This window comes from Podarcis muralis, chromosome 16, assembly GCF_964188315.1.
Source record: "Podarcis muralis chromosome 16, rPodMur119.hap1.1, whole genome shotgun sequence".
Lineage (NCBI taxonomy): Eukaryota > Metazoa > Chordata > Lepidosauria > Squamata > Lacertidae > Podarcis > Podarcis muralis.
The window spans coordinates 26,286,493-26,302,690 of NC_135670.1; the positions used below are offsets into that span (position 1 = coordinate 26,286,493).

The following is a 16,198-nucleotide window of genomic DNA, read 5'->3' on the forward strand; positions in this document are numbered from 1 at the left end:
GGTCCTTCCCCAGCTGCTGGATTTGCAGGAATTTCTGTAGACCTGTCCTCTCTGAAAGTCTGACAGTGTCCCCTCCACAGCCATGATACTTAACAGAATGGCGTTGGGCAAGGTGCCATCTCTTGCCCTGAACTTTGCTCCCAAGCAGGGGAAATGCCAGGAATGATGTCCTGAGTTAGGCATGCAGGAATCATATGTAATCACTGAGACAATAAAAAATAGACTGTGTGGCAGGAAACTCTGATTCTACTGCCTGAGGGGTCTTAGCGAATTCTTGGTCCACCAGTTCTATCGTTCACACTCAATGCTTTCTCCATTTTATGACAATAAAGCCACTCTCCCTTTTTTTTCTTTTCTTCCAGGGCAGAGCTATGATGAGACAGTGGACATCTTTTCCTTTGGGATTGTGCTATGCGAGGTAAACCTGGGCCACTTCAGAAGTGAGAAGTTGACATGCTTCTTAATAAAATAAATACTGTTGGGGGATGTTATTGTTTTCATTTGTTGCTATAGTATGTATTTATGTGTGTGTGTGTGTGTGTGTGTGTGTGTGTGTGTGTGTGTGTGTATATATACACACACACACACACATACATACATACATTATACATATATGTATATATATAAAAATTGAGTGTTTTTAACACTCAATATATATATATAATAAACCGCCCTGTAATCCTCAGATGAAGGGTGGTATAGAAATTTAAGGAATAAATAAGTGGTACCTGAGCTTCCTGTCTGGCCACCAGGATCCTCAAAGCTTCTCTGCATGTTAGGCCGGGTTTCAGAGCACAATTCATAGTGTTGATGCTGACTTTTAAAGCCCTAAACGGCCTCGGCCCAGTATACCTGAAGGAGTGTCTCCACCTCCATCCTTCAGCCCGGACACTGAGATCCAGCGCCGAGGGCCTTCTGGCGGTTCCCTCATTGTGAGAAGTGAGGTTACAGGGAACCAGACAGAGGGCCTTCTCGGTGGTGGCACCCACCCTGTGGAACACCCTCCCTTCAGATGTGAAGGAAATAAGCAGCTATCCTATCTTTAAAAGACATCTGAAGGCAGCCCTGTTTAGGGAAGTTTTTAATATTTAATATTTAATATTTTTAATATTTAATGCTGTATTGTTTTTAACACTCAATTGGGCACTGCCCAGAGTGGCTGGGGAAACTCAGCCAGATGGGTGAGGTATAAATAATTTATTATTATTATTATTATTATTATTATTATTATTATTATTATTATTACTCACCTGGTCCTTGGCCAGAGAATCTTGGAAAAATAAAGATTCAGCCTTTAAATGTGCTGCCTCTGCTTTTCGTTTGCTAATCTAAGTGTAGAATCTTTTCTACGAAACGAGTTCTGCTTTCCCCATTGGGAACATGGGAAGCTGCCTTCTGCTGACTTTCCAGGATTTCAGGCAGGGAGTCTCTCCCAGCCATACTTGGAGATGCCACTGGAGACTGAACTTGGGACCTTCTGCTTGAAAGGCCAGATGTTCTACCATGGCCCTTCCTGCCCTCCCTTCTTGCTTTCTCCTCTCCCATACAAATGCTCCTAAGGGCCTGTTCCTATCCAGGCTTCCCTCCTCGGATCTGGTTCAGTTCCTCCTTCCTATCACCTGCAGCCCCAGGTGGTGGCGCCAGCACACAGCCGAGTCCTGCTTTCCGTGACGCTGACGGCTCCTTTCTCTGTTTCAGATCATCGGACAAGTGTATGCCGATCCAGATTGCCTCCCCCGCACTCTGGATTTTGGCCTCAACGTGAAGCTCTTCTGGGAGAAGTTTGTTCCCACCGACTGCCCTCCGGCCTTCTTCCCCCTGGCAGCCATCTGCTGCAGGCTAGAGCCAGAGAGCAGGTGAGGCTTCTGGAGGGGTCAAAGCAGGATGAAGGGAGATCTTTGCACCCTCCTGCTTCTTTTTGGTCTGGTGCCAACCTGCTGCCCTCCAGATGTTTTGGAGGGTGACATTCTGCCCGGGGCTGATAGGTTCTGTGGTCCAGAAACGACCGAAGGGCATCAGGTTGGTGGAGGCTGATGGAGTCTGTTCCTGGCATTCTGCTTGAGGAAGGGGCATATTTGCGTGCGGGCCACCCTCACGGGGGACAGAGCACTTCCTTTGTTTCGACTTTGCTCTCTCCCTTTTTCTTTTAAAGTGTTATTTTTCCTGCCAGTGCGGTTTGCTGTTAAAAAGAACTATTTATGTCAAGTGAGCGTGAAGCAGGAACCAAAGGAAACTGCACCCTCCAGAGCTGGAACAAGCTCTTGTTTCCTCTGTGCAAGGCATACCAGGCTGCACCACCCTGGGCATGTGAAAGGCTGGCCTCCTGCCTTCCTTTTTGGAGCCTCAACACAAGGGCTGGAAGAAGGGGAGCAGCCTAAAATGCCACAATAGACTGGGGGTGTTCAGAAGTCTCTCCATCAGCCTCCTATCACCTGAAGTTTTTGACTATAATTTCCATTGGTCCCAGCCAGCACAAACCCTTTTGTCTTATTCCATTGTGGTTGTCCTGGTGGGAGTTCCTTAAACCACAGTCCTTCCTAGCACACCTGCTTCAGTCACTTGTGTGCTGGTTTTAAACATCTTTCTGGTCGCCTGGAGAAAATTCCTGCTCTCCATAGGTGACTGCTGATCTGTAGAGAGACACCATTAACTTACTGCCTTCCCTCCTCTCTCCCTAGGCCCCCGTTTTCCAAACTGGAGGATTCTTTTGAAGCCCTTTCCTTGTACCTGGGAGAGCTGGGAATCCCTCTTCCGTCAGAACTTGAATTGCTGGATCACAACGTCAGCATGCAGCACGGGCTGATCCGGGATAAGCTACCTGAAAACCTCACCTAATCCTCAAGACCTGTGCGCACTTTCCATAAATTGCCTGTGGGGAGGGAGTGGGGCAGCAGGGGCATATGAGAGAGCGAGCGAGCTGATGTTCCGAATCCTCACAGGACATTAACAAGGCACCCATTTGCCTTCCGTCGCCTCACCTTGGACTACCTTCCTCCTGTGGATTTGTGGCATGTTCTGGAAGCAGTATCCTGTCCTGCTTGTGACTTTTGGTACTGACACTCTCTAGCTTTTGGAAACACAAAATTGTGAGGCCCTGTTTGCAGGTCTCTATCATAGTGGTGCCTGGGGCCTCAAAAAGACTGCAAGTGTTTATAAAGGTTCCTGAGCCTGGGACATTTGCCTGGGAGGGGCAGCCCCAACCTGGGTGCCTTGTCTGCTGTAGGAAAAGGCATGGAAGAGTCAGCAGAGGTTACTTGCAGGCAGAGGGAGTGCGTTTGCCTTCCCCACTCCTCTTGGAGTTGGGAAGTTCTTCAGGAGCAGCTCAAAGACAGCCTCTCTCCGGCAAAGGATCCCCCTTCTCTTCCTCATCTCTACAAATACCTCCAAGCAAACGTTCAAAAACACTACACAGCCAACCTGCGAACTGGGCTTCCATAAAACACTCCCCCCCCCAATGTCAGAAGGGGAAGAACCACCTCCAGTGAGCACAAAGGGTTGCTCCAGAGTAGCAGGCTGCTCTCGGCTGTTTGAGCCACTTTGCGGTGGGAACAGAAAGGGTGAGACTGTCCTAGTTTGGGGCTCAGTGGCCTCACACTGTGGGAGCTTCTTGGTGTGGAACAGCTGGGTTTGAGCAAAGAGCTACTTCTCAATTAATCATTTAATTGCAGCTGACAGGGAATGAGACCACTTTCTTATTTGGGTCTGCTAGTGTGAAGCCCTCGTTGAACCTGATTAAGTCACCTACCTCTGTCCTCCATTTCAGACTTCTCTTTCCCTTAGAACTAAGACACCACTGGTTCTGGCATGCACACACACACTCTCTTCCTGGATATACCAAGAATGGAAAGGGAACCATTCCTAGCTTCTGTCTTTGGTGAAGACAGCACACACACTACATGGTTTCACTTGGCCGGATCTTTCCCCTGTTCTTGGTGGGCCTCAGCAAAGTCACTTTCCTTGGGAAACCCAACCCAACCTAGCATGAACTTGGAACGGACGCACAGTCGTCGTGGCTTTCGGTCCTCTCCCCTAAGATTGCACCATGGATCTGGACCTCAAGCAGCCCACTTTCCCACTTAGAGCAGCCAAAAAGACATGAGGTCCCTTCTAGCCAAGCCATTTTAAACTCCAGTGATCCGGCTTAATCCTCCAAGGGTTAAGAGCCACTGGGCCTTCTGAGCCCCACCCCAGTGGTGGTCTCCAGGCCCAGGGCGTTTCAATAAAGATTCCGCTCCCTCCTTCCTCTTTTAATAAATGTGGGTCCCCCTCTATAAATAGGGGCGAAGAGAGGAGAAACTTGGATCACGTGTTCAAGAGATTCTGGACTCTTGTTGATTGCACACCAAAACGTTTTTGACTAAATTAAAAGCAATAAACTTTATCCTATGGAAACAAAATTGGCTTGTGTGTTAAAAGGCACAGCCAACATCTTCAAAATGTGGCCAGTTTTGGATCAAAGCAGTTTGCTGTTGCTGGTCTTGAAACCCAGTTCTGAGGGCTGTTGCAGATGTGTCATAAGCTATGGGATATAAAAAAGGTGGTGGGACAAAGCGGGGAGGTGGGCGTCAGAGGGGAGGCCTTGGGGACTTTCCCCCCAAGTTTTACTTTCAGAGATTAAGGGGAGCAGCAGCAACCAAACTGCTGCAGTGCATTTTGGGAAGGGTGGCCACCTTTCTGCTTTGTGAAGCTACCCTTTCCTTCTGTATTCTTGTAAGGCAGGGGTGGGGAACCTGCTGTGTTCCGGCTGTTGATGGACTACAATTCCCATCATCCCCTGCCATTGGCTCCGCTGGTTGGGACTGCTGGAATTTTGGAGGGCCAGAGCTTCCTTCTCGCATCCTTGCTTTTAACGTAAGCAAGGCTCATCTCCAACCCAAGAAAAATTTTCTACCCTTCTCACCCCAGCAGTTTAGGGTTGACTACAAAATGGGGGGGGGGGGGGAAGCACCATAACATAGATGAGCTCACCAGAATATTTTGAAGAGTAGGAGAAAGGGTTCAAAACTTTTCCTCAACTGATGGAGTGGGGGTTGTGTACCTACTATTTCACCACACCACTAGCCTCCCCATTTTAAGGAATACCAGAGATGAAAAGGTGTGGAATATTGCTTTTTAAGTCGATAAAATTTGGGACTATTGGGAGAACCTTTGCTGCCAGTCAGTGCAGGCAACACTGGCCTAGGTGGATCAACAATCTGACTCAAAAATAAGGCAGCTGTAGTTTTTCCAGTTGCAATACTTGACCATTCCACAGAATAGCACAAATACAGCCTGAACAGTTCTTTTTTATTTTATTTCATAGTTCATGAGGTATTTAAAAACACTTACAAAGAAATGGTGTTCAAAGGCATTGAAACGTCTTTATTAAAAAAAAAAAAAATTCCCATCTCTGTCTTGCATAACCGGAGTGTACAAGAAACCTTCACTCTCAGCAGCTGGTCTACCTTCCTTGAGTGGTGAAGGTTGTATTTTTTTTAAAAAAGTCAGTATGGCTAAAGTGAGTTATTTGTTGGCGGAACAGAAGTATGTGTGCTTTACGCCTAACAAAGAGCATCGCAGGAGAACTTCCTTGATCCTGGTTCTCTGCCTCAAATGCTGCCTGACAAAGCCATCGCATAAATAACCCCACCACTTGGCTTGCGCAGCAGCTACAGATGAACTGGCCCAGCGCTATGAAAAAAACCCTGAACTACTAACCCCAATGCAAGGGAGAGCCATCCATCATTTAGCCATTGGCTGGTTCTGAAATGGAGGTGAAGAAGCTTTTGCACATGAGCCGGCAACGTCTGGAAAGATCTAAGAATGTTAAGAGAAGCCTGCTGGATGAGGCCAGTGGCCCATCTCACCCAGAATCCTTCCCTCTTGAGAGGCCAATCGGATGCCTGTAGGAAACCTGCCAGCAGGATTCGAGCACAAGAGCCCTCTTCCCTCCTGTGGTCCTAGCGTTGCCTTGAAGTCGCCTTTCTGGAAACTGCATCCCTCTGCAGAATGCCTTTGGGGATCCCTTTCGTCTCCATATCTGCTAAACCCCAAAGTGTGCTGGAAGGGGAGAGGGAAACATACCTGAGCTGTCTTGCTGTGCTCAACAAAGATCACGAAGGGAAAGATGGCTGTAAATTGAAACTCCCAGCATGTAAGAATCTGTCCCTGGCCTTAGAAGTCCTGGAGTACGTAAGACAGAAGATACATATTTTGCAGAGAGCTCACTAGGGACAGCCCCACCCACCCTCACCTTAAAAAAAAAAAAAGCCCTCCTATTTGGGAAGCTTCCTCCTCGACTGTATTTGAAAAGGCAGTTTAAGCACCGAGCTATAAAGAAAACTCTGTGGTTGTTAAATACAGGGGCTTATAAGGAGGGGCCATGCTGCTTCTGACAGCAGCCTTCCACTTTAGGAAAAAATAAAAATACATTCAAATGTTCGAATACTTTTGCTTTTCAAGCTCACCTACACTACAGCTCCCCACTTGTAACAGATTTGCAGGCACCAGGACCGGTGGAAGCCATCTCCGTGGAAGAAGATCGAGAGGAGGCGATATAGACAGGTACTTCCTGACTGGAGAGAGACTGTGCAGTCTATACAGCAGGAGGCAGGTGCTGCATTTTCTCTTCCCGCCCTCCATTGGGGGCAGAAGGAAGAGCTGGACCTCGCAAGAGGCTCAGGCCACACCAGACTGTCCAGTCGCATTCAGTTTCATGCAGCTGGGACCCAAACGCCCCAACAATGGATGACCATGGGTGAGCGAGTCCTTGCACGTCTTCAGAGCCTCTTCCAGGCTTCTTGTTCCTCCCCGAACAGAAAAAGAAAACCAGAAATACAAATGAAACTCCCACGTATGTTGGTGAGAAGAGAGAGGAGTCTCAGCCGTTGTGGGTGCCAGCAGGGCATCTCCTAGGGTGCCCCCCACCCATGTTCCTCAGGCTCCAGGTGTGCCCGCTTGACCCATCAGTGGGGCATCGCCATTGTGCGTTTCCTCCACGGGGGTCTGGTTCGTGTGCACCTCTATCGTGTTCTCGTCCACCAGTTCGCAGGCTTGGTTGGTGAAGGCCGAGAGCGGCAAAGTGATCCGCTGCATTTCGCGCTCGTAGACCTTCTGCTCGTGCTGCTCTTTCAGATCTTTGCCCCTGGGGAGGGAGGGAGGGAGAAGGGGGGTGTCAGACGGGGTGGTGGTGCAGGTTCCAAACTGAGGCACACTCTTTATTATTTCATAAAATTATACACTGGTTGCAAAATAAAAAAACCTCAAAGTAGTTTACAAAAAGAATAAAACAAATTTATCAGTCAAAGTAAAATTTCAGTGCAAAGGAGGGTGACTGAGATGATCAAGGGTCAGGGAACCAAGCCTCATGAAGAACAGTTGAAGGAGCTGGGTATGTTTAGCCTGGGAAAGAGGAGGCTGAAAAGGGATACGGTAGCCAGCTTCAAATATTTAAAGGTCATCACATGGAAAATGGAGCAGGGCTGCTCCAGAGGGTAAGAGCTGAACCAATGGGTTCAAATTATAAGGAGATTCTAACTCGACAGTAGGAATAACTTTTGGAATCTAAGCAGACGGTCTCACAAGCTAGTGGACTCTCCTTTGTTGGAAGTTTTTAAACAGAGGTTGGACAGCCATCTGTCAGGAATTATTTAGCTGTGATTTTTGGGCTGCACTAGATGACCCTTGCGGGGTCCCTGCCAACTCCACAATTCTATGAAAAACAGCTATTTAAAACATTTTAAAAATAGTTAAAATCAGCAATAAGCTAAAAAACACATCGAAATAAATGTCAACGTTCTAAATGCCTGGATGGGCTTTGCCCAATTTTTTTTAGCAGGCGTTGAAAAGAGTACAACAAAGGCGCCTGACTGATGTCAATAGGCAGGGAGTTCCAAAGGGTGGGATCTGCTGATAATGTTTTACATGAGGGACAGCTGATGTGGTGCAGTGTTTAAGAGTGTCGGACCAGGACCTGAGAGACCAGGGTTCAAATCCACACTGGGTGTGACCTTGGGCCAGTCGCTGTGTTCCCTCAGCCTCACAGGATTAAATGAGGGGGTGGGGGAACCATGTACCCCACAGAGAGTTCCTTGGGGGGGGGGGGAAGGGATATATAATAAATGCAAAAGAAGAAGAAGATAACAACATACAAACGATCAATGAAAAGACCCTTCACTTGCCTCTTATAGACATAGCCCACGACAATGCCTGCTCCAATTGCAATGATGATCACCATCATCAGAAGGCCCAGCACGTAGCCTGTGGGAGGAAGAAAGGACAGATGCAACACATTTTAAGCACACCGCTGCAGTCTGCCCCCAAACCCTGCAGCATAAAGCAACACAACGGATGCTTTCCCCAATTATAACTTTGCACGCTGCATCAACCGCCTTGGCACACATTTGAGAAAGTGCAGGTTTTGAACACTTAAATAAATAAGCAGTAACATATGCGTACACTTTTTTGGCCTTTCTGCACCCAAGGCATTCCAAAAAATGAGAGCCAGTGTGGTGTGGTGCTTAAGAGTGCTGGGAGACCTGGGTTCGAATCCATGTTCAGCCACAAAGCTCACTGGGGTGCCAGTCACTACATCTAAGCCTAACCAACCTCACAAGATTGTTGCGTGGAGAAAATGGGGGCGGACCGACTGCGTGCACCACCTTCAGCTCCTTGACGGAAAATGTGGGGTGTAATGTAATATATAAATGGCAGGGTGGCTCGTGTAAAATTAAACAGCTAGAAAGGGCAAAATGCAGAGTGAAGCTGCATGACTAGCCCTTCTGTAGGTCTGTACTGCACACACACCCTTGAACTAGAAAACCCTTTAAAAGACTTTTTAAAGGGCTTTAAAATGGCAGCTCACATTCTCAGAACCCTGCACCAGGAAACACCTGTCTTGTTTACAGAAAGAGCTCGCAGGATGCCAGCTCTTCACACCTTACCCACTTCCTGCTGAGTGAACCAATTTCCTCCACCCACCCAACAGATGTAGTGGTGTCTGGCCTCACAGAAACATAGAATTGTAAGGTCGGAAGGGACCCCAAGGGTCATCTAGTCCTACCCACTGCAATCATAGCTGAATAATCTTTGAGAATTGGCCATCTAACCTCTGTTTAAAAACATTCCCCTGCCAAAAGGCTCTTACAGCCTCCTTTGAAACCTGGCTTTACTTAATCTGGTGCCCCGCTAGGAGGGGTTTTAAATCCATCTGTAGGGGCACCAGGTGGGTGGGACAGGGGCACCAGGTGGCACAAGGGACGCGGGTGGCGCTGTGGGTTAAACCACAGAGCCTAGGACTTGCCGATCAGAAGGTTGGCGGTTCGAATCCCCGTGATGGGGTGAGCTCCCGTTGCTCGGTCCTTGCTGCTGCCAGCCTAGTAGTTTGAAAGCACATCAAAGTGCAAGTAGATAAATAGGTACCGCTCTGGTGGGAAGGTAAACGGCGTTTCCGTGTGCTGCTCTGGTTCGCCAGAAGCGGCTTAGTCATGCTGGCCACATGACCCGGAAGCTGTACACCGGCTCCCTTGGCCAATAAAGCGAGATGAGCGCCGCAACCTCAGAGTCGGCCACGACTGGACCCTTTACCTTTACCTTTTAGGGGCACCAGACTGGGGGAAGCCTGAACTAAACCACTCCCAACTCTTTTCGTCGTTGCAATTCTGAAACGAATCAGGCTACACACAAAGCCACTGCAAGGACATTCCTAGGGAGTCTTTTAGTCCTTACCCAGAGTGCCCAAGTCTTTCTTCTCGTTCGATCTCATCTTGACCCTCTGGCCGATCCCGACAACAGGCTGGACTGCAGCCGCCTCGCTCCGGGATGGCAAGCTGTTGGCAGGCTCGAAAACCTGATCGGTTGCTGCCGTTTTGACCGTGAGAGCCGGGGAGACGGCAGAGGTTGCATCTGGAGGGGACAGGAAAATGACCGTCAGCATCAAAATATTTCACAGTGAGAAGGGGGCCGTTCAAAAGAGTGTGTGTGCCCCAAGAACCAGCCCTACATCAGGCCGCTTTAAAATCTCTTGCCCTGGTGTATTTTTCCCTAGTGCTGGAACTCAAGATTCCAGCATAGGGCTATTACACTCATTTATTTATTTCATAAAATTTATGCAGACGCTTGTTTGTAAGACACACAGAGAGACCTTAAAGTGCTTTACAAAAAGAACAATAGAAGTATCAGTAAAAGCAACTCGTTAAAACATTCAAAAGAGACAACCGGCAATAAAATAATAACAGATTAAAACATACATTAACATGCTATGTGTCTGGGTAGGCTTGTCTAAACAAAAACATGTTTTGCAGGTCTTTAAAGAGTACAGTGAAGGTGTTTGTCTGGTGTCAATAGACAGGGAGTTCCAGAGTTGCCACACTAAACGGAGCAACGCAGAAATGGGGGGGGGGGGGCAATAGCAGATCAGGGAGATGGAACAGCCTGGCCCACAACTGACCCTCTTCCATGTGTGCTCAAGGAATGGATGCTCTTTTTAAAGCAAGGAAAGACAGTGTCCAGCCTTGTTTGCTGCCAAGAGACAACACACCCTTCCAAATAGTTTTGATGTTGACCACCTGGTGGAAACTCTTACTCATATGGTTCTTAAATGTAAACTATATGCTGATCTCCACCAGCAATTCCTAAAGCAACTCTGCATCCCCAAATGGAAACCAGAGTTGGAGGTCATACACTTTCTATTACTGGGGAATGACCAGGAGCTTACCAAGTTAGTGGCCAAATATATTTATCTGGTATTCTGTCGTCGAAACACATTGCATTTTTTTTTTTTTTGGTAAATGTTTTGTGCCACAGGGGAAGTGGTAACTCTGTACTGTTATGTTACGGATGTTTGTACAGTGGTACCTCGGGTTACATATGCTTCAGGTTACAGACTCCGCTAACCCTGAAATAGTGCTTCAGGTTAAGAACTTTGCTTCAGGATGAGAACAGAAATTGTGCTCTGGCAGCGCGGCGGCAGCAGGAGGCCCCATTAGCTAAAGTGGTGCTTCAGGTTAAGAACAGTTTCAGGTTAAGTACGGACCTCTGGAACGAATTAAGTACTTAACCTGAGGTACCACTGTATGTGATGCCAATAAAAGGTTTGATGATGAAATAGTTTTGAATTATTATTTTTAATAATAATATTACCACCCATCCTTCACCCTAAGGTCTCAGGGCAGGTATCAACAATTAAAATACAGTATTGAAAACAATAAAAATCAGTTCATGCAATTTGCACCCACAAAGAGGTACCAACTTGGATGTCATTAAAGCCTGGTAATGTAGATAAATCCCTGGCAGATATGGCTATTAAGGGTTAACAGCCCCAATGGCCATGTGGCCATGAGTTCCAGAGTCAAAGGAAATAAATGCCTCAAAATATCAGTTGCAAGTGCCCGGGTCCTGCTTGTTCATGGGTTTCCCATAATGTGTGAATCTGGTTGACCACTGTGAGGACAAGATGCTAGCCTAAATCACCCCTGTTTGGCTTGATCCAACTGGCGCCACCCTGAGAAGCTTCCCCTCCCTCAGCCAGCAGTGAATATGTCTTGCGTGAGCAGCAGACATCTGCTAGCACACGGCTTTGCACGTTTAATCCACCGATTAAAACCTTAATCATTAAGACTAATAATAATAATAATAATATTTATTTATACCCCGCCCTCCCCAGCCAAGGCCAGGCTCAGGGCGGCTAACAAGCAATAATAAAAACAAGTTGAATGAATACAACTTAAAAACAAGATTAAAATACAACATTAAAACATTAAAATGCAGCCGCATCACAGGAGGAGAAAGGAAAAAAGAAAGAGGGGCAGGGAATCAAATTGACTCCAAGCCAATTTGGGGAGGGGGGGGATTCAAATTGACTCCAAGACTACAGTACATGCATCTCAACTCAAAAGTAAGCTCCATTCAGGTAAATGGCATTTACTCCCAGGTAAGCGCGCACCCGCTTGCAAGGTCCTCGCTGAGCAAGAAAGTACTGTAACGGGGACAGGCTCCTGCGCATTTCAAGGCTGGAAGCTCGCCCCGATGGAGATACAGATCATGCCCTCCAGCAGTAGGGGGAGGGGCCTCGGGGCCACGCCCCCTCCCAGAGTCAAAAGGAGCTCCCACGTGCAGGAAGGCGTGGCTAAGCCTGTTCTCCCCGAAAGGGGGTGGCTGGGTTGTTTACCCCGCAAGGTCTCTGCGGCTGAAGGATGACATCACCCCAAGGCAGCGACCAATAGGAAACGAGCTCAAGGCCTGGAGACAACACGGACCAATGGCGAGGGGGGTAGAGGGAGGAGCCGGCGGAGCGGAATTAAAGAGATACGTCACCGCCCTCACTTCCCTGCTTGAGGCAGGAGAAGAGGGAGCATGCGCACTAAGGATCAAGCGCCCCCATCACAGACGCTCCTATGCGTGCGCTACTCAGCGAGGGTGCGCCCTTTCCCCCCACCGCTGGGTGTGCATCTGAGCACATGCAGAGCGCGCCTGCCCCGCCTCAGTCTCTCTTCCGCAGAGCCCCTGTTGCGCCCATGGAGGCTTGCTCCCGATTAAGCCAGCGTGGGGTCCGGGCTCAGAAACAAAAATTAACCGAAATAACGCAACAGCAGGCACCGCCGAGTTTTCCTGCAAGGGTTCAGCTGCTCCGGTCGCAGCAGACTGGTGCGAGCTGCCTTCACACGTGCAGAGTCGACACGTGGGGGGAAGGGGAGCTTGCACGTGTGAACGGGTGAAGTCGAGGGAGGGAGGGGGGTCGGGGGCTCTTCGCGGGCGTCGATCGCGGGTGGGTCGGAGCCCCCCTCGGAGCTCCTCTAGTAAGGAGAACGAGCAAGACCGCCCCGCTGCAAAGGGCGAAATTGGCACGGGGCAAGGACCGGCCACCGCCGCTCACCTTCCGTAGCCGAGCCGAAGCCCCAGAGCAGCGGCTGCAGGAGCAGGAGGAGAAGCGCCCACCGAGACGCCATGAGGAACGGCGGCCTGGAGACGACGACGAGGAGGAGGCGCTGTGATCCGGATCGGGTGCCTGGGTTGTTGTTGCTGCGGCCGCTGCCTTCGGCTGCTTCGGTGGAGCTTTTGCGGCGTAAACAAGCCGGGCCTTTGAAGGAGCTCAGCTCCGCCTCCCGGAGCCGCCGCCTCCTCCGCTGGTCCCGAGGCGCTTGCAGGGTCCTAAGTCGGGGAGGCGAGGAAGACGCGCGCCACGTGGAGCCTCTCGCCTCCGACGCAGTCTACCCGCCTGAGCTCTGCTGACCTGGACGCAGGAGAGGGCGAGGACTCCCCGCCAGCGAGCCAAATCAAGCAGATGATGACACGCACCTGGCTACTCCTTGGGAGCACCTAGCTGGCCGCAGTGTGAACAGAGGGCTTAGCCATTTGGGAGGCAAGAGGCTTCTGAATGCTATTTGCCAGGAACCACTGGCGGGGAGTGGGCTGCTGCTGTCCCTGGCCACTGTGGGCACAGACTCTTGGACTTGTCACGCCCTTGGGCATGGTAAAAAAAAAGGTAAAGGACCCCTGGACAGTTAAGTCCAGCTGAAGGCAACTATGGGGTTGCGGTGCTCATCTCACTTTCAGGCCGAGGCGCCGGAGTTTGTCCACAGACAGCTTCCCAGGTCCAATGGCCAGCATGACCAAACCGCTTCTGGCACAACGGGACACCGTGATGGAAGCCAGAGCGCACGGAAACACAATTTACCTTCCCGCTGAAGCACTACCTATTTATCTACTTGCGCTGGCGTGCTTTCGAACTGCTAGGTTAGCAGGAGCTGGGACAGAGCAACGGGAACTCACCCCGTCGCGGGGATTCGAACCGTTGACCTTCCGATCGGCAAACCCAAGGTTGCAGCCAGGCTCTTCTGGTGCCCACTCTGCCATCATCTCCCCACCTTAAGAGCACCCATTAGCACCCACTTTGATGTTTTCCTCATCGCCCAAGTGCGTTTTCCTTCCTCTTTCACTCCACCACTTCATTGATTAATTCCCTTGTCTGCCCAAGACAGATTCTTGCTCCTGTACCTGCGACCCTGTGGCTAAAACAGCGAGCAGGGTGATTGTTACCAGGGTGTGACCACAGAACCCACCATAGGTAGAACTAACTCTGTGCTAATATTTAACATTTTTTTTCCAATCCAGTGGTGAGCGCTGATAAGAGTTGCAGGTCAATAATATCTGAAGAGCTGCTAGTTTCACAACAGCAACTGAAAAACAATACCAACGCCCTATATGTTACTTCCAACATTAAGAAATATTGCAGTAACCAGCAGCAATGGTTGTTGGTGTGTGTAAGTGTAAGCCTCCATTTGTTCTGATGCTCAAAACAAATTCCTGGCCTGAGAATTTGCTAATTTTAAGCATATGTCTTCTGCACCAGGCTACAGTCAGTCGATCACATAGAGTTCTAGTAAAAAAAACACAACCCAAAGTAGATCCTGCAAGCCTGAGGACTGCCTGAGGCAGAGCATTCGTCTTCAAAATAAATATCATGTTTTATCTATATACCGCCTTTCCAAATGTAATGTTCAATGTGGTTTACAATCCCTGGCATCTTTAGGCAGGGCTGGGAAAGTGTAATATCTGAATTTCAACCAGGAGAGGGGCATCTGCCCCTCCAGATGTTGGGCCCCCATCACCCCTGTGCTGGCTGGGACCAAAAGGAGTTCCAATCCAGCAACATCTGGAGAGCCACGTGCTCCCCATTCCTGAAGCTGAAGAGAGCCGGGAGTGCAAAACATCTGGTTACAGAAGCCTGGTACAGAAGATCCCATCAGCCCTGGGAACTGTAGTCCAGAAGGGCACCAGGTTAGGAAAGTTCCCACATTAGATAATATGTTATGTCGCTCTCAGATAGAATCAACACAGCCGCAATGAGATTCTGGGTGTGCCCATGTCTGCCTGCAAATTGCTGCTTGCCTTTTCCAGCTGGAAATTGCCAGAAAAGCATGTCAGGGCATAGTGTGGGCCGTGAGCATATTCTGGCAGACTGGCATATTTTTGGCACAGGCCTGTGACATAGAGGTGGAGTTCAAGCTATTTTTTGTCCTGTAAACAAACCTCAGCTACTAGAGTTCCTGGAGGTATATATCCTTCCTGCAGCTCCGGTAAGAATTTAGTCCAGAAACTCAGGGTTGAAATCCATCTGCGCCTAAAAGGCAAATAGGAAATTTAAAAGAAGATGGGCAATCACTTCCAAATGTAGTTGCTGAAGGAAAAAAAGCCAAATTCAACATTATGTGGAGGAGGGAGACCAATAGGATCAAGGGTCTGGAAGCCAAGCCTTATGAGGACTTGTTGAGGAAGCTGGGTATGTTTAGCCTGGGAGAGAGGAGACTGAGAGGAAATATGGTAGCCATCTTAAGACAACCTGAAGGGGCTGTCACATGGAAGATGGAGCAAACTTGGTTTCTGCTTCTCCAAATGGTAGGACCTGAACCAATGGATTCGAATGACAGGAAAGGAGATTCCAACTAAGCATAACTTTTTGTCAGCAAGAGCTGTTTGGCAGTGGAACAGACTCCCTCTCCTTCCTTGGAGGTTTTTAAACTCAGGTTGGATGGCCGTCTGCGAGGGATACTTTAGCTTTGATTCCTGCATTGCAGAGGATTGGACTAGATTAACCTTGGGGGGATCCCTGCCAACTCTACCATTCTATGATTCTATGTATACCACTATCAAACTACACCGGATCTATACCTAGTTATATTCTCCGTTTGACTATCAGAACACCAGTTTTTTCCTTCTAGTACGAGATGGAAACACTTTTCAGATACAGGTTTTGCAAAGGAATTTTAAGTCAAATGGTACTATTCAGAGAGAAGTAAAGGTAAAGATACCCCTGCCCGTATGGGCCAGTCGTGTCCAACTCTAGGGTTGTGCGCTCATCTCACTTAAGAGGCCGGGAGCCAGCGCTGTCCAGAGACACTTCCAGGTCACATGGCCAGCGTGACGAAGCTGCTCTGGCGAGCCAGCACCAGCGCAGCACACGGAAACGCCGTTTACCTTCCCGCTATAAAGCGGTACCTATTTATCTACTTGCACTTAAGGGTGCTTTCGAACTGCTAGGTTGGCAGGCGCTGGGACCGAACAACGGGAGCGCACCCGGCCGCGGGGATTCGAACCGCCCACCTTTCGATCGGCAAGCCCTAGGCGCTGAGGCTTTTACCCACAGCGCCACCCGCGTCCCTTCATTCAGAGAGAAAGATACAACTAAAAAAATTGGCATTCCATGAAAGCAGGTGATTTAAAA

At 49.0% G+C, this 16,198-nt stretch overlaps 2 protein-coding genes across 5 annotated transcripts in view; one reads left to right on the forward strand and one right to left on the reverse strand.

Annotated features, from left to right (window-relative positions):
• LIMK2 (LIM domain kinase 2) overlaps nucleotides 1-4,397 on the forward strand; it is a 46,394-nt gene extending 41,997 nt beyond the window's left edge. For all 4 annotated transcript variants that reach the window (XM_028709018.2, XM_028709020.2, XM_028709021.2 and 1 more), the window contains 3 exons: nucleotides 363-418; nucleotides 1,699-1,856; nucleotides 2,679-4,397. In XM_028709018.2, the coding sequence (XP_028564851.2) occupies nucleotides 363-418; nucleotides 1,699-1,856; nucleotides 2,679-2,835 (371 nt within the window). In that variant the 3' untranslated portion in view covers nucleotides 2,836-4,397. The remainder of the gene's footprint in view (nucleotides 1-362; nucleotides 419-1,698; nucleotides 1,857-2,678) is intronic.
• An 877-nt stretch (nucleotides 4,398-5,274) lies between these two features.
• On the reverse strand, nucleotides 5,275-14,206 carry PIK3IP1 (phosphoinositide-3-kinase interacting protein 1). The gene is made up of 4 exons (XM_028709022.2): nucleotides 12,851-14,206; nucleotides 9,706-9,882; nucleotides 8,160-8,238; nucleotides 5,275-7,123 (listed from the first exon to the last, which is right to left on the reverse strand). The coding sequence occupies exons 1-4, from the start codon at nucleotides 12,921-12,923 to the stop codon at nucleotides 6,916-6,918; spliced, it is 537 nt and encodes a 178-aa protein (XP_028564855.2). The 5' UTR covers nucleotides 12,924-14,206; the 3' UTR covers nucleotides 5,275-6,915.
• Between the last annotated feature and the right edge of the window lie 1,992 nt (nucleotides 14,207-16,198).

Excerpts from the sequence above, each read along its gene's own strand:
- PIK3IP1 (XM_028709022.2), bottom strand. The coding sequence starts at position 12,923 with ATGGCGTCTCGGTGGGCGCTTCTCCTCCTGCTCCTGCAGCCGCTGCTC. Across the intron at positions 8,239-9,705 it reads GAAAGACTTGGGCACTCTGG|GCTACGTGCTGGGCCTTCTG; the intron begins GTAAGGACTAAA and ends TTCCTCCCACAG. Across the intron at positions 7,124-8,159 it reads GTGGGCTATGTCTATAAGAG|GGGCAAAGATCTGAAAGAGC; the intron begins GCAAGTGAAGGG and ends CTCCCTCCCCAG.